At 36.9% G+C, this 18,564-nt stretch overlaps 1 protein-coding gene across 2 annotated transcripts; it reads left to right on the top strand.

Moving 5' to 3' along the window:
• Positions 1 to 13,056: 13,056 nt before the first annotated feature.
• On the top strand, positions 13,057 to 18,007 carry LOC149405239 (putative inactive receptor kinase At3g08680). Of its 2 annotated transcripts, XM_089606975.1 has the most exons (4): positions 13,057 to 13,334; positions 13,507 to 13,601; positions 14,894 to 16,178; positions 17,105 to 18,007. In XM_089606975.1, exons 3-4 carry the CDS (start codon positions 14,912 to 14,914, stop codon positions 17,713 to 17,715), a joined length of 1,878 nt encoding a protein of 625 aa, XP_089463101.1. In that variant the 5' UTR covers positions 13,057 to 13,334; positions 13,507 to 13,601; positions 14,894 to 14,911; the 3' UTR covers positions 17,716 to 18,007. The 2 variants fall into 2 exon arrangements, with proteins under 2 accessions (XP_089463101.1, XP_089463100.1); XM_089606974.1 differs by lacking the exon at positions 13,507 to 13,601 and having other exon boundaries at positions 13,058 to 13,334.
• Positions 18,008 to 18,564: the final 557 nt, after the last annotated feature.

The raw sequence follows: 18,564 nt of genomic DNA, 5'->3' as shown, positions 1-18,564 counted from the left end.
TGAGATTCTTGATGAGTAGTGGCATTGACTGGTCACATCACGTCAGAACCCGGGAAGCGTGAGATTCTTGATGGGTGATGGCATTGACTGGTCACATCACGTCAGAACCCGGGAAGCGTGAGATTCTTGATGGGTGATGGCATTGACTGGTCACATCACGTCAGAACCGAGAAGCGTGAAAGCTTTGATGAGTAGTGGCATTGAATGATCACATCACGTCAGAACCCGGGAAGCATGAGAGCTTTGATGAGTAGTGGCATTGAATGGTCACATCACGTCAGAACCCGGGAAGCGTGAGAGCTTTGATGAGTAGTGGCATTGAGTGGTCACATCACGTCAGAAGTCAGGAAGTGTGAGAGCTTTGAGTGAGAAAATATTCTAGAAATAGTATCTTCCATAAGTTGTGTTTTCATCCAAAAAATTACTGAGCCTTGAGTACGATACATTACAAGAAAATGACAAGTCGAGCTTCCGGATACTCTCTTGAAGAAGACCGACTTCTTTGTCAAGTTTACATGGAGATTTCTCAAGACCCTATCATTGGTATATACCAATCATCTGATAGGTTTTGGAGCCGTGTTGAAGACAGCTATAACAATGCAAAAAAAACCAACTTCGGAGATGCGTTCGAAGCGATCAATTCAGTCCAGAATCCAATTAATTGAGAAAGCTACAAGGAAAATGCATGCATGCATTCGGAAAATTGAGAATAGACACCCGAGCGGTGCTTCAGCTGAAGATATTGTGAGTATTTTAGCTATTTGTTTTTAATATTATGTTATTGTAATTGGTTATATCGACTTGCAGATGGATCAAGCTAAAGTGTTGCTTTCAGATGATGAAAAATTCAAGAAAGGTTGGAAGTTTGATCATGTGTGGAACATCATCAAGAATTTTGAAAAATTTCAAGACGGAGCCTCAAGTGCGAGACAAACATCTCGAGGTTCGTGTTCTTTTTCGGAGTCCGAACAACAAACTCATGAGTCGGTTAGACAACCATCTCCTTCCGAGCGACCGATTGGAGTGAAAAAAGCCAAATTAAAAATGAAAACGGATGACAAAGTAGCTTCCTCCATCAGCAATCACTACTACAAAATACCTTTTTAGAGTCGCTCAAAAAGCGACGCGTTATATTTTGGGCGTCGCTTTTTGAGCGACGCATATGTTAGTGACGCCCAAAGCTTTGGCGTCGCTTATGACCGAGCGACGCTCCACGTAAGCGCCACGTTGGATTGGCGGGTACAAGCTAATGAGAGGCTGAAAATATGTACCAACAAATTTAATAAAATGTTTATTAAAAAAAAAAAAACTCTACCGAAGCCGACGACGGCGACCGGACGAAAGAGGGGCGGAGGGACCGGCGGCGACTACGGGCGCGGAGACGGATGTAAATAACAACAAATGCACATCCTTCACACCGAAATCAATAAAAAAATAACCTAAGAATCTTTACTCATAATATCATGAAATAAAAAAAAAAACAAAAAAAACCTAAAAAAACCCTAAAACTAACCTCTTACCCGTGCGTCACGACCGAAAACGTTCACCAAAACCACGACGCCGGCCGGAGTAGAGTGGTAGAAATATGTAATGGTGGTGGAGGTGGTCGGTGGAGATGTGTTAATGGTGGTGGAGGTGAGTTTCAATGGAGGTATTTGGGGGTTTTGGAGAGAAAATGTCGAATGAAGAAGATGAAGTGTGAAATAACTGTTGTGCGAAATACTTATGCATTTTTTTTAAAAAAAAAGGGGGGGCGTCGCTCGTTTTTTGAGCGACGCCACGCCACGTGGCCCAATAAAATTAAAATGGCTTCATTTTAATCTTTTCCACGTCAAACGAGCTCCAAAAAATAATGTTATGCGTCGCTCAAAAATGTACCCGACGCAAATATAGCGACTTCTAATAGGTATTTTGTAGTAGTGAATGTTGATGAAGGAAATAAACTACTTCTTGAGCAAATGAAGAAGTCAGGTGATATGAGGGAACGCCTCTTAGAAAGTATAGATAAGGCTAATAATTTGAAAACAATCAGAGAAGAAAATAAAATAATGAAAATGAATTTAAATAAAATATCAGATCCTCAGGTTCGTGCATTTTGGGAAGCTGAACAAGCCAAAGTTTTACAAAAGAGAGCTGAACAACAACAATCTCAAACACCATTTTCCAATTCTGATTCATATTCACAATATTTCACCGGTCTTGGAGGATCCGGCGCTAATCTTCCCGACTACTAGTTTATGTATTGTAAATTTATGTTTAATTTTATTTTGTTGTATTTTTATTTTTATTTTTTTATTTTAATGTTCTTTTTTTTTTTTTACATTTCGATGTCGTTGTAATGTTATTTTATTTATCTTTTAATATTAATGTCGTTTTAGTTTTTTCCAAACTCCAAATATTAATGTTGTATTTGAAAATAAATTTAATTAATAATTTAAGGATAAATATGATATAATTTTATAAATCAATACAAATATATAAATTATAAATTTTATAGGGACTAAAAAAATATTTTGGGGTAATGAATAGTATCACACCATATTTGGCGTGACACCAAACTGAATAAGTATCCCACGCCATAATGGCGTGAGATAAAGGGTACGATTGGAGTAGATTCATACGCTATTACTATCTTTTAACGTCCGGGTGGAGATGCTCTTAGTGATACCCAGTTTTAGTGATACCCGGTTACGATTGAGAGTTATGATACAGTATTTCTATGTGAAATATTAATCTCTTAGTTAATTAGTGATACCCAGTTTTAGCGATACCCGGTTAGGAACTATGATATAGTATTTCTCTGTGAAATATCATCCACTTAACTTATACTATAAAAATCTATCTGACCTTGTGTATAACTTGAACCCAATTAATTTTCTATCTTAATTTAATTCCTTAATGAGGTCGATATTTGGTTTAAAGAAATTGAAACAAACAATTCAAGCACTTTGAAGATACGTACATCCGGGGGACCAGCTCCTTCCATATATTATATATACATACACATTCTGTATATATATTTATATTTTTTACTATTAGACGTTATAGTGGTGTATGACACACATGCAAGTAATGAATAGAACCTTACAAATTTCAATTATGTAGTGATGACTGATATATATATATATATATATATATATATATATATATATATATATATATATATAATGCCATAGTCAACTAACTTTCACATCAGATCTTTAATTTAATTTTTTTCCTTCTGTAAATCATCATCCAGATTTTACGGACATATAAAACTTAGGTATTTGTATAATCTCATGCACATTTTCAGGATCCACATCATTCCGCAAGAAAAGCTTTCTGCGATTTGTGATTTAACAACTTGAGCTTAATATATGAATATTATTTAAACATGGGGGTAAGAAAATAAAATTGCAAGTGTACATTATACTTAATAATATGAGTAGAAGGTAGCCTAGCTACAGAAAAATTCTAATTATATATTTAATTACTTTAACATTGTTGCACATTACAGGAAGGAAATGACCAAAATATTGTATATGATGAAAAATACAAGAAACGTTAATCAATTAATTGATTAATAAGCCACCAAATTTAAAAAAATTGTTAAATAGTCAATTTTTTTTAAGCACATAGTCAGTATGGTGATGTGTCATTGTTTAGACGTTTTTAGCATTTTATTTATGCCCTTAAAGTCTGATGATTATTTACAATTATTAACAAATATTTACAACTATTAATGTCTTTTTGGCGTTGTTAATAAATTTCGTGGCTATTTACTTAAAATTTACCGAAAGTTGACTATATGATAAAACTTGAGTTTTCATATGTCTATATATCTAGAGAGCCTAAAGATTAATGCATGTAAATGATGAAGTTATGTTGTTTATAATGTTTATTTTACTTTATTGTTTCTTATTTATTATATATATATATATATATATATATATATATATTATTGTTGTTTTTTTTTATCAACATAACCGCACGTCGATTGATTTAGGATCGACCTATGATCGTACACTAGTTTTAGGGTGGTGAAATTCTCGTATTTGTCGTCTTTGTCTCGTCAGAAAGTGATTTTTGGGTTTTCGTCACATGAGAAAAGAGAGAAATGTGAACTAACATTGTAAGAGATTTTTACCAATGCACGCTTCAACACTCAATATTTGTTTGGGGGTCTAAGTGGGGTTTGGGGTCAATCATCTCGTTGTTGGGAAGAATGAGAGGAAAGTAGTAGTCGTTCGCGAAGTCCACTGCGAATATGCTTGCATCAAAAGGTAAAGCCACATCCTTCACTATGGCATGGACCTCGGGGGTCAAGGTTTGAGCCACCCTCCTTAGTTCTTGGAATCAAGTCATTATGGTGGCGTTCCCACATGTTTGAGCAAGTCACATTGTGCGACCTCTTTTGTTGGACGCCTAGTCGATGAGAGCGATTTGTCGGGGAGACGAGTTGGCAAGGACCAGCCCCGTCCCAGCTAAGGGATTCGCTACCTCAAGAGGGTGTACAATCGCTGGATTCTCCCAAGTGTGCATTAGGTTGTTGTCTCAAGTTCTCGTTGTTGCGATACGTCGATCCTGGGTCATGGACGCGCATTGGTTGAGAAAATCTTCGTGTGTCACTGCTATACGTTGTGTTTGTTGGGGTGAAAAATCACTTCAAAGAAGTCTCGATAATTCGCGATAAAAAGGTCGATTTTAATTTAGAGATGAGCCTCGCAATTTCGTAACTTAGATTAAATCCAATTATGAAATTGAGAATAAATGAAATGAATGAAATAGAGTAAATTGAATGAATGAAATATGGCTATGGGTCTTTTATTAAATTGAAATGACAAATGAAAAAGATAAACAATTGAAATGGTGAATAATAGTAGTAAATAACAAGATAAGGCGAGCTCGAGAACAGTATAAGCGTAAAAGATTGATAGGCTTAATGTAAAACGTGCCAAAATGTGCTCATTAATCCCCTTTTGAAGGAGTTGAGCGAGCTGACTTTCGCCAAGGTGAGATCGTGAGATGCGGATGCGGCTGATCTTCACCAAGGTGAGCTCGAGCTTAAACTTTGGGTTTCAAGATCACTCCCTAGGCCTGGGCCATATTAACCTAATTTAGGCACAAACAAATAAGAACTAATAGAGGATGAAGTCCAACACCAATAATGTCCTCCCTAATTCTTAGGTGAGCAAATGCGGATTGGTGGGATAATTACGTTTTTGCTTCGAAGATAGAGCAAAATTTCTGCGAGGTGGCAGGACAATTTTTGTGGCCTTGACCTGATCGCCCTATGTGCCTCATGGAGTTGGTGAGATTCATGAACCTCTCTCCTGCCCGTGGAATTGATATATATATATATATATATATATATATATATATCACGTCTCGATGGCATCATCGCTAATCTCGTGGCGGGATTTAGGGTTTCTCCCTCATTGTGGTTGTCACAAAATGTTTGCTCCAATTATTGTTTGTCATATCCTAATGAGGCATACTCCGGGGAGCCTTGTTTGTTGACGACGTCCTCTAGGTTGTGCCCTCCTATCCTCACTACAATGTCGGTCTCGATTTGTTACATTCCAACATCTTGGTAGCCGCGAATAAGGCCATAGAAGGCACCCGCTTGTGAAACATTGTTTTCTTGGGCCAGTTCAAGCCTGAGTGTCGACTGTGACACTTCCTGCCGAATGGGGGCCTATCTCAGAGATAGCTAGGTGGCTCGCCACCATCGTAAGAACGCTTTGAATGGAGTTTGACCGTCGGTAGACCGTTATTTTTCTATAAGGGGAAAATGAGTTTTTCGGTGGAGAACTTATGGTGTATTCACAAGCTTCCTTCTTCTAGTGTCAAAATATTGATGTTGTTTTTTGTTCAACATATGGTTCGATCTAGGTCCGGACCCTATGATCACATACATGTTAAATAATAATGAAATTCTCTAACTAACTCCTAGTTAGCTGATAAAAGAGAGAAATATGACTAAAAGGGTGCAGATGGATTTCACTCGACGCGCTCTGACGCTCAATACTAATCCGAGGATCTTAGCGAGCTGGGGGGGGGGTTCTATGTCTCGTTTCGAGAGTAGAGATAGAAGTATATTTTTTTAATGAGGGAATGTGAGGTGAGAAAGATGCTGATTATTTCTAAGGTTAGAGAACTTACTTGTCTTGTCTAGAATGATGAGTATTTTTAGGAGTCAACAAGGCTAAGAGGGCTTGCTAAGTCTTGGAGGCAGTTGGGCCAATGAGGCCTCCCATTTGACCGAGGACCTCCATTTGGTCAAGGATCATATATGATCGAGGATCACATTTTTTAGTGTCTTTTTTAGTGAGGAAATTGAGGTGGGAGAGAGACATAGTGATGGGTATTTTTAGAAGCCTAGGAGGCTTCAGGGGCTTGATGAGCTTTGGAGACAATTAGGCCAAAGAGGACTCCCGTTTTGCCGAGAACTTCCATTTAGTCGAGGATCACATTTTGGTCAGGACTCCATTTTGGTCGACAATCCCATTTAGGTGTTGGTTCTAATTTTTTAGGACCCCATTCTGGTCGAGAACCCCATTGTGGCTGAGGATCACATTTTGACCGATGATTTCAATTTGATAGAGGATCCCATTTTTGTCCTGGCTAAGTCTTGATACAAGCGTGAAATCAGGTTGGTGCCTTTGTCTTTGAACTTTGACCTTGAGCCCCTTTTTTTAATAGGAGTGTTATTTTTCCATTATGAAAAATGATGCCATAACTATAGCAAAAAATACGATTATATTTCTATTTATTGTATAACATATAAGCACGGAAGGAGCTAGAGGAAGAAGTTAGGAGGCTATTTGAAACAAATCCTTAATAAAGAAAATCTAAAATTGAAAATCCATTTATGAAGAACTTGCCCAAAAGATCTCCATCCCTGCATGTAAGGTAGTTTTCTTAATCTGTCACTTTCGTTTCTCTTTATTAAGGATTTTACAATTTTAACATGAATGGTATAAAAAATTATAATGGGTCTAGTATAAACAATATAAATAAATAAAAACCAGTATAATGAGAAACGCAACCAAATATAAATACAAATATTTCATTAAATAGACTAAAACAATAGCAAATAAAAATAGTTTACAATATATTGTCATAATATAAAACTTAAAACATTTTGGAAATAGCCTTAATCTCAAATAACACAAAACAAAATATGCTTGCCTCCAATTTTATCCCAGAAATTTTCCTGTCTCGCTTATTTTATACAAAACCAGGTTATTAATGATAAAACGAAATTATTATATAAAAAAAACTATCAAGCGTATCATATGATGTCAAATCAAAATTTATATGTCCTATGTTATATTACAATTAGTCATTCGAAACAATTTATGTAGGATCATGTATTATCGAGCGTTATAAATGCGTTAATTTAATTTTTTTTTTTCTTTTTTCTTTTAAACATGACTATAAAGTATAAACAATTCTAGCAATGAAACCTTCATTCTCATGTAGGAGTAGGACCACAGGCGTTTGAGAATTTATTCATTTACATTTAATACGCAGTTTCGTATTTATCTACCCAACTGTAATCAATAAAGTTTCATTTACATGACATGGCTGGATTTGATATTATAGGATAAATAAATAAATAAAAGTAAGAATAGATCGTTTGTCGGTGCTACTTCAATCTTGATTTTAGATTTTAATTTGACAATTTACAGATCTGTTACTAAATTAGATAAACATTTGTATGACTGAAAATTTACTTTCCATACAAAAGTATAGAAATTGAATTTTAAGTTCTTATTTTAAATTGAGACTAGTTTCAAACAATGTCGAATTTGATTAAATAGTAAAATGTACCGAATTAAATAAATATAATTTTAGGAAGGAGATTAATTCATATGCGTATATAGAATTTCTGTAAATGTCCATCATATGTAGAAAACATTAATGCCTAACAAAAGTAGTTGTGTATATATACCAACCACCTCAATTATATATATATATATATATATATATATATATATATATATATAAGTGATATTATTGGTCAAAATTACGTAATATAGGTGACACTATTGACCAAAATTATATAATTTAGTACAAAACATTAAGCATTAAGCTGAAAGATGATAAATCCTCCACTTGTAAGGGAGTGTGCATTTCTGCAGCTTAGGAGACTCGAATCCAAGATCTCTCAATCAAAATATGTGTGAAATTATCACTAGACCAAGCTAATTAACACAACCTCAACTAATTCTTGCCCGTGCATTTGTTGCCTTGTGGGGCACTGCTTCTTCTTCTTATTATTATTATTATTATTATTATTATTATTATTATTATTATTATTATTATTATTATTATTATATAAGTAGACAATTTCTAGTGGTAGCTAGCTATGTGACTATGTCTAGTGGTTATCTCTCACATATTTCGACTGAGAGGTTTTGGGTTCGAACCTCCTAAACTGCAGAAATGCATATGTCCTTACGGGTGGATGATTTATCTTCTTTCAGCTTAATATCTTCGTACTAATTAATTATGTAATTTTGATCAATAATACCACATGCACTTGCACTGCTATAATATATCATGTAATCTTGACTAATAGTGACACTCTTAAAAAAAAAATTAAGTAGAAAATTTCTAGGGACCTAGCAAAACAACATCTTATAAAGTGTGAGGAGAGGATGAATCAATCCATGCAATTCGTTTTTTTCTTCTATCATAAATCTCGGTGAATCGATTTTTTTTAATATATTTTTTCTTCTTCTTTCCACTTTTGTTTTGGTTGAATCTGGTTTGATTCATTCTTTTATTGATTTTGTTCATTACCTTTTCATTGTTTGTTTATGTGATACGTAAATATCAATTAATGCTAAACATAATTTACAATGTTAATTTAGGATGAGTGATTATTTTTTTTTTATTTATTAAAAATCAAATTAAAGAGTGCACCATTTTTTTTCTTTGTTTTTCTCCTTTTATAATGTACTATCATTTTTAGCTTTTATATGTATGATTCGTAATAAATGTAGATTATTTTCGCTAGAAATTTTGAGTGTTGTTACATGTATTGGTTTTTTTGTATTCTGGCAAAACTGTCTCGAGATGTTCTCAGAAATGTTATAACATTGAGTTGTGACATGTGCTGTTTTATAAAAATCGTGACAAATTCGATTATGTTGATATTCTGTGCAAGTATTTATTTGGTTTTATTCGCTTTCGATTTTCTCTCCACCGAATTAGAACTTGACGATCTAATTGGAAAACTTTAGCAATGCGTCAATTGTTAGGTTTTGACTCCTATAAAAGAGAAAGTCTGCCCATATGGATCTTTTTACGCACTTAGAATTTGTGTGAGAGTTCTTGAGCGGAAGCACTTTATTATTTGTGTGGTTTAGTTCTATCTTGTTCCTTATTGCCGTTGTTCGTGCAATTGACAAGATTGAGTTTTGTAATCGTGGTATTGTAGACCGTATACTGTTATAAACGTTGATCAACCAGTTGGTGAGTGTGTTGAGAGTGGAAGAGAGGAGACTCGGTCTCATGGAGAGCTTGAGTCGGGATTCACTAAGGTACTTTTTAAGTAGAGTATCTAAAAGATGACCATTTAGATTGGATCGGTTGTACTTATTCTACAAGTAGTGAAGTTCATTTTCACTGGGATTGCATCCATCCAGACGTATGCATGATTTGCCGAACTGAGTTACCAATTCATTGTCTCTTGTTTTACAGGTTTAATTGTTATATTAATATAGTAAATTAATTGGTGTTACATAACAAGTTTAGAACATCATTAAGACATCAAGAAAAAATAGATATGCTTTTTCATTTAGCATATATTGTTGTATCGTTTACAATATTAACAACTCTAAACACTTTTACAAGTTTATAGATTTCAACTTTATTAACCACTATGAACATATCTAAATCTAAGTTTAGGGGTCGAGAGGATTGTTCCGTATTTTAGTGAGTTTACTTTTATTAATTGATTTGTTACCATATTTGAGTGGTTTATCTCTAAAATTTTAGGGATTTGAAATTAAAACGCGTGTTAGGTGGTTTCCTTATTTTTTTTAAATTTTTTATTCAATTTTTCGGTAAACAATAACCTAAAGGATAAATTTATCAATTTGAGGATGTATATATTAGTTAATGGATAACTTACAATATAAACCAATCTTTTCCTATTTTGCTAACTCAATTACGTTACCCACATTGGTTGATGTGGAGAGATCTAAGCAATTGCGATCCGTTGACCATGACAAATATAGTTCTTTAAATTACATAAACAAAAGTATAACAATATTCTCATAACAAGATAGTGCGATGTTATCTATATCCAGTAAAAAAATGATGCCCATTTGACAAAAAAAGTGGCGACAAACATAAAAAAAAACATAGAAAAATGTCAACACCGTTATGAGGACGATGTAGAGAAAGTGTGAGACACATAGATATTGTGTTAATGAGAAATCTAACGCCTCGTTAATTTTGATCATGTCAATCGTCGATGACACTAGAAAAGATTATACATGCTACATTGTCGACCTCGTCGTCGTTTGAGCTGTCAATCCTGACATTTCCTGTTGGCGACGATCCACGTATGACCATCGTTAACAAGCGACTCACAACCAACCACCACCATCACAACCACCACCATCACCACTATCACCATCACCACCATCAACACCATCACAACCACCAACACCACCACCATCACTGGAAACCCACATCGGATGGAGTTCTGCCATTCCTTGCCACAACTGCCCTCCATCGTTATGCTACATTATGGTCTCATCACCTCTTCCGAACTCACGCGTACCATACATACAGAATTTGTATTTATGTTTTTTTTTTTTTTGGGAATTTTCTTTTTATGTTATAGTTAATTTTTTTTAATTGGTAGCTAAATATTGTCAGTATTATTTTTTTTTAGTAAAAGGGCTCTTCAATTGTTATATGTATTCAAAGTTAAAAACGCTTAAATAATAAATAAACTTAAATATTTTTTTTTTTCAAAAAAAGATGAAAAGTGGATCACAAAGACTCAAATATAGTAAATAATTGTGAATCACTCGTTTTAATTGTGTGCTTAATATTTTTTTAGTTAAAAATTTAACATAATTAATCGTAGTTAGATGAAAATGGCTCTACAATTTTTCTTCATTAATTTTTTTTTCTTCAATGTTTTTTTTTCTTTCTATTTTTTTCCTTATTTTTGTTTCCTTAATTTTTTTTGGGAGAGTTAATCATATAGACCATTTAAAGTTTAAACCACTTATCTTAAAATTATAGCTGAATTATTTAAAAATTAAGAAAATAACCCAAAATAAAGTAAAATACATGCGTCATATAATATGGATATCTAGACATAAACTGAACTATTTGTTTTAATATATATATATATATATATATATATATATATATTTTTTTTTTTTTTGCTTCAAATTTGTTTAATATTTTAATGGTTGGAGACTTGGAGTATAATTGTAATAGAGGGTAGTCAATTACTAGTTACAATAATTGTTTTTCTTCAAATTTTTTTCTTTTCTATATGTTTTCTTCAATACATTTTTTCTTTCTCATTGCATTTACGTTATATAATTTATATGTTTAGAAAATATAGCAACAAAATAAGTGACACCACCTAGACATTTAATTATGTCACTTTCACATTTACAATTTCACACTCACTCCCAGAAGTGGAAGCCTTCACTTTGCATTCAATTGTGTCACCTAGCCCATTCCAATATTCTCTCTTTTTTCATTATTTATTTAACAAAAAATTGGCCAGATAAGCCTTAAAAGCAGTGGCAATTGTGTTTTAGCCAACGTTTGGTTAATTTTTTGTAAATGGTCATTGCGCCTACGTGGCAGGAAATTAAATGTTTTTTTGTTACTGAATTGCCCTTATTAATTGCGCATTCATTTTTAAATTGAGGCAGTTTTAATTTGAAATTTGAAATGTACTAAAATGGTTTTTATTTTCGGAATAAACTTTTTTTTTTACTGTAGTTATTGCATTTTAGTTATGTTGGACGTGTGTTTTGGTTTGTGTATATCGGCATTAATGGTAATGATTCCCGAAATTCTGGACGTGTAAATGGAAATTTTCACGTTAATTGATTTGTCAGATTATTTACAATACAAATAACCTGTAAATAAATTTTATATTTATTGTCCATTAACATCAATTTACATCTAAAGAAAAAAAAATTAAAAATGAAAATGAAAATATTCTTCACCACACCACACCGGTGAGGTTAGTGACAGTTTGTTTGGAGTCCAAAAATGGCGGCCGCGATCATCTGAACCTCCTCGATCCCGAGCCGCTCGACGCCGAGGAACGCGAGGCAATCGTCGATCGATTCCCGCCGCACCGATCCGTACGCGTGGACGCACTCTTTCTCGTAATTCGACCGGTTCATCCTCTCCGTGATCTCTCGAAGCTTCTCCACCGCCGCCGGCTCGACGAGCTCGACGCTGAAATCATCGCCGAGGCTCGCCCCGCGCTCGTGGAACCTTCCGGAAGGGTCGTCTTCGTCCCCAAAGGCCTCTGAGTTATCGTCGTCGATGTCATCATCGCCGTCGTTGGAGGCGAAGGAGAGAGGGACACCGCGGCGGCTCAGGACGACGTCGTTCTTCCGGTCCCACCGTGGCTCCGACGGTCTGGGCTTGGGGTTCGGGACTGTGACGGTGATCGACGACGCCTTGACGGCCCGGCCATAGGTCTGGAGTAGAGTCTCTGGTTCTGCTCTTTTTTTTTTTTTTGGGATTTCGTTTGAATTTTGTGGTTGAATGAGAGAGAATATTTGTGTATCTTTGGTATTAATTAAGGAAGAGCGTAATTATGGCCTTGATAACCGCTGTAGTTATTAGCCGAAATTTTGATTTAATTAATTTATTTTGAGGCTGTATGGGCGGGAACGGTTATGAGGACATTTTGGTATTTTTGTACGTGTAAATAAATTGGGCTGGCCATTTACCCAAAATTAACAGAATGTTGGCCATATCCAAAACTGTATATTTATAGTAGGCTATTTAGCTATAATACCCTTTATTTAATGCGCAAAAACAAATTAAATTAAAACTAAAATAATTTATCATAGGGTATAAAACTAATTAATTGTGGAATTTAAGACAAACACACGCGGAAAGTGATAGATAAAAAGAAAAAAAAAAGAAAAAAGAAAAAAGAAATGGAAATGCTTTGGAAGAAGAAGAATAATAATGATGACACGACGAAGAGGAAGGAGTTGAAGAAGAAGATGAAGGGAAAGAGAATAGTATCGAGATCTGTGTGTGTATGAGTCCACTGAGTCACGTTGTTGTTGAGAAGCTTGCTTGAAGATGAAGCTTCTTCAATGCCGGTACATTATCTGACCGTTGAATTTAACACACCCAGAGAAAGAGTTTTTCTTCTCCTCTTTCTTTTTTTCTTTTTCTCTTTTTCTCTTTTGGCTTTTTTTTGATATACTTTGCTCGGAGAGTATTAGTGAAGATTTTCCGTTAAAGCCATTCCTTCTTCTTCTTCTTCTGAAGTTCTACGATTTGTTTCTTCTGAGACGCCATTTTCGAGGTCCGAGTTCTGGGTCGTCGCATTGTTCGTTTATTTTCAGACATTTCATGAATTCTAGGTTTTTCTCATCTCTCTCTCTCTCTCTCTCTCTCTCTCTCTCTATATATATATATATATATATATATATGGCATTTTGGAAATTTGTTTTTATTCTTAGGAAAATATTGAAAAAAATTAAGCTTCTCTAAGAAGAGTCAGTTCAGAGGTTGGCTTGCTTATCTTTGTCAGCTTCTTTAACTCGTCATTTGGGTTCTTCCAAAATTGAAACTTTTTTTTTTATTTTTTATTTTTTTTGTTGAGATAGATAGTTTTTCTTCAACTATGGGGATGATAAATAATATTAAATTTTTATTTATTTGTTTTACCTTTCTGGAATTAAGGCGTTTCAATTTTCAATGCTTTTGACATTGTTACTCATGTTTTGAAAGCATAGTCATTTGTGGTTTTCCACACACAAAAATTGGATCTTTTGAGTAGTTCAATAATCAATTCAATGTATCAAACTGTGAGAAAATAAATAAATTTTAGAGAGTGTCGATGGTTTTGTCCGCCAGATATTATTAGATTAATTATTATTATATTTTTTTTAGAAAGACAAATTATTGATTGCCATCTCGTCTCTAATCTGTAGATGATCTCCTCTACTTGGAATTTGAACAATTAATTTTTCTAGACTTAAGTGAGTTGTCTTATAGTTCTTTGCAGATTATTCAGTTATGGCTTTAATTAGGCAAAAGCAATATAGTGAGACCAAATAATAGTATTTTGAGATATACTATTGCTGCTTTTTTTTTTTAGAAAGCTCAAGTCATTTGTTTTTCAAATCTTCTGGTGAAATTATATTTTTAACTTCTAGCTATGTTTTCATGGATGATCTATCAGAATTGGATGTAACAAGAACGCTTTGGATCTATGTTGAAAAAGCTAGTCTTTCAACATTTGTAATTATATGCTTTTTGAACCTCTCTCTCTACTCTCTAGTGGAGTAGAATTATGCTTTCACTTTAGCAATATTTTTTTTGTGTGTGTGGGGAATTTTGCTTTCAGTGTTTGAGATAATGTTAATTATGTTAAAAATACTATCCCTGATACTTCAAAACTACTTTGTGGTAGCTATAGTCATTTAAGCAAAAAAAAAAAAAAAAAAAAAAAAAAGCGTCTTCCTTTTTTCTAAGTTGGCATAGAGATTTTTAATTTTTTTTTCCTTGCTCAGATTCTATCATTTACTGGTTAGTATTGTTACTGATTTCTTGAGTACTTCACAAGAGCATTCTTTGTCACAAAGTGTTTTGTTTTGGGTTGAAATGGTTTAAAAACGAATGCTGTACCAAAAAAAAAACTACATTTCAGGGAAAGAAGAACGCTGAGATGAAGAAGCCAAGCTCATTCTACACAGCTTTACTTTTCCTCGCATTCACACTCATCGCCGGAACACAAGGCGACATAGAATCGGACAAAGAATCGCTACTCGACTTCATCGCCGATGCCCCTCACGGACGCAAACTCAACTGGGACCCCGACACTCCGGTCTGTGGATTCTGGGTCGGAATAACTTGCAGCCCAAACGGGTCCCACGTGATCGCGGTCCGTCTCCCCGGAATCGGATTGATCGGTCGGATACCACCCGACACTCTCAGGAAGCTCGACGGCCTCGAAATCCTGAGCCTCAGGTCGAACCGGCTCAGCGGGTCTCTCCCGAACGATCTCCTCTCGATTCCTTCGCTCCGGTATGTGTACCTCCAAAACAACCGATTCTCGGGCGAAATTCCTTCGTCTCTGTCGCCCCGGCTGACCATATTGGATCTTTCGTTGAACTCGCTCACCGGAGAGATACCCGAAACCGTTCGGAACCTAACCCATCTGACCGGGCTCTACCTGCAAAACAACTCTCTCACCGGGCCGATCCCAAACGCCCCGAGGCTGAAGCGACTGAATTTGAGCTACAACCAATTGACCGGTCCGATCCCACAGGCCCTCGGAGAATTTCCCGCCTCGTTTTTCGAGGGAAACCCGGGTCTCTGCGGAGCGCCTCTCGGGCAATGCATATCTCCCTCGCCTTCCCCGGAGCCCAGTCGAGTCAGTCACGGGTCGAAACGGGAAAAGCTGAGCGTCAAGGCCATCGTGGCCATAGCGATCGGGGGCTTTGTTCTTCTCTGCCTCGTGATCTTCCTCGCGATTCTCTGTCTGAAGCGGAGGAAAAGGACCCGAGAGCCAGCGACAGTGAAGGCGAAGAGCGGGGATTCATCGCAGCCGGCGGCGGCGGCGGCGAAGAAGGAAGAGGATTTCGGGAGCGGGGTACAAGAGGCGGAGAAGAACAAGCTGGTGTTCTTCGAGGGGTGCAATTACAACTTTGACCTCGAGGATCTTCTGAGGGCCTCGGCGGAGGTGCTCGGGAAAGGGAGCTACGGGACGACCTACAAGGCGATATTGGAGGACGGGACGACCGTCGTTGTCAAGAGGCTCAGGGAAGTCGTCGTCGGGAAAAAAGAGTTCGAGCAGCAGATGGAAAACGCCGGGCGGGTCGGTCAGCAACACGAGAACGTCGTTCCTCTCCGAGCCTATTACTATTCCAAAGACGAAAAGCTTCTCGTTTACGACTACGTCCCTGCCGGGAGCTTTTCCGCGCTGCTACACGGTATGATTTTTTTTTTTCTTCAAAAAATTAGTCAAATATGCCACTGAAAGTCTAAGAGTTGCTAGATAGCCAACTTTTTATAAATTTTTTGTAAATAGCCACCTCAACTTATTTACGGCACTAAAAAAACAAAAATACCCCCCGTCTATTTTGGGTTTTTTTGTCTTTTTGAGTGCCGTAAATAAATTGAGGTGACTATTTACAGAAAAATTAACAAAATATTGACTATTATACGAAACGAGATAAGTCAAATGACTATATATCTAAAAGACTCCTTTTTTTAAGTCTCGTTCGGGTTTACATTGTTGTCTTTTCCTATCTCGGGATATTATATGATTCCTTGCATTACAATCAATCTTCTCGCTCTCTTTTTAATAGAAACTTTATTATTTCAGTAACATACATTGAATTTGCTTATGCAGAAGTCTTAGCTTAGCTAGTTCTTGATATTAATATGCACTACAATTTATGCATTGTGCTCATGGAAATTTTGATCACTTGAAAAATTAAGTAACCATCCATTGAATGTGCAGCGACATTGAAGTCTTTTGCTAGGTCATGATATTACGACACCCTGATTTTTTACTTCAATAATTTCCATTTTGTATTGAAGTCTTTGTTACTACTAGCTCATAACGTTATGGCTCCCTTGTTTTAAATTCAATAATTTCCATTTTGTATTCAAGTCTTTTCTAATACTATTATGATTCCTTGCACGAAAAGTTACCTTTTCCATTTTATTATATTAAAAAAAAAAGAGTTAGTCTTTTGCTAGTTCATAATATTACAATTCCTTAAACTAAAATTTTGAATCTTTATCAGCAAATTAAAAAATAAAAACAAAAACTCTTGCTAAAGCTCATGAAATTTCATTTCCTTGCATCACAAGTCACCGTTTTTTTTCTTCTTCTACTTTTCTTGGACAGGAAGCAAAGAGAGCGGAAATCCGGCGCCGGACTGGGAAACTCGGCTGAAGATCATCCTCGACTGCGCGAGAGGGCTGGCCCACATCCACTCCGGCAAGCTCGTCCACGGAAACATCAAATCCTCCAATCTCCTCCTCTCCTCCGGCGACCCCTCCACCGGCCGAGTCTCCGACTTCGGCCTCGCCCCGCTGGCGAGCTTCCCGGCGGTCCCCACCCGCAGCACCGGGTACCGGGCCCCGGAAGTTTCCGAGACCCGAAAGTTCACCCAAAAATCCGACGTGTTCGGGCTCGGCGTTCTCGTCCTCGAAGCCCTGACGGGGAAGTCGCCGGCGCAGGGCCCGCCCGACGAGGCGGTGGACCTCCCGAGGTGGGTCCAGTCGGTGGTCAGGGAAGAGTGGACCGCCGAGGTTTTCGACACCGAGCTCATTAAGTTCCCGAACATTGAGGAAGAGCTCGTTCAGATGCTCCAGATCGCCATGGCCTGTGTCGCTAAAGTCCCCGATATGAGGCCGAGCATGGAAGATGTCGTTAGGATGATCGAGGAGATTCGGCCATTGGATTCTGGTGCTAGCCGGCCCTCGCCCGAGAACAACCCCGAGCCCGCCATGTGATCCGAGGGTTTTATTTATTTATTTTTTTATAATGATGGTGGTGATGAAGTCTAATTGTGTGATTCTTTTTCACTGCCGTGCCGGTTTTAGAGGGTGACATGTTAGATGTTAACTATTTATTTGGGGTTATTCTTTTTCATGACTGATAGGAAGGAGAAGAAGTTTGTTTCTAAAAGAACAATTGTCAAAACTTTTGCTGTATTTGTGCTTTCTAAGCTGTCCTGTGGAACTAATTATGTACTTTTGTGTAAATGTGATATTTTATCAGTGAGCTATTTATTTTATTTTTAGACCTTGATTGTGACAAAATGAAAATATTTTTTTTTGGGTAAATTTGAGCATTAAAAATTACACGACGTAAGCCACATGAGATATTGGAATTGCATTTTAGCCAACGTTTCTAAAAATTGTGTACTGATTATGTTGGTGGTTTTCGGAAATTATTAAATTCCTCGTGACTTACGAAGAATTTCGTGTCAAACCCAAATTCGGAGGTCCAACGGGCCGAGCCACGAAAAAGCCCATCAAGGCCCCTCCCCCCCCGAAGGAAGCGCGCAGAAGAAAATGGAGTGCTGCGCCATCCATCCGGCGCGGCGCACATAAGACATGGTTTCGGGGCGCGCACGCAGCAAGCAAGAGCACCGCGCGCCCGCGCATTGGATGATGCGGCGTGCCAGTGCGCGGCCGCGCCGCACGCCCGCGCAGTGCTCCCGCTTGCTGCGTGCGCGCCCCGAAACCATCTCGCGCGCCCAAAACCTGCGGCCCGCTCCCCGAGGTGCGACCAGAGGCTCTCCTAAGCCTCCTCATTCGCTATAAATACCCCCTCTCAGTGAAGGGGAGGGGCACATT

This window comes from Urtica dioica, chromosome 2 (genome assembly GCF_054948205.1).
Source record: "Urtica dioica subsp. dioica isolate 48M chromosome 2, U.dioica_male_clone48M_v1_H2, whole genome shotgun sequence".
Lineage (NCBI taxonomy): Eukaryota > Viridiplantae > Streptophyta > Magnoliopsida > Rosales > Urticaceae > Urtica > Urtica dioica.
Note: the sequence above shows the minus strand (reverse complement) of the source record. Positions and strands in the feature narration are given on the sequence as shown.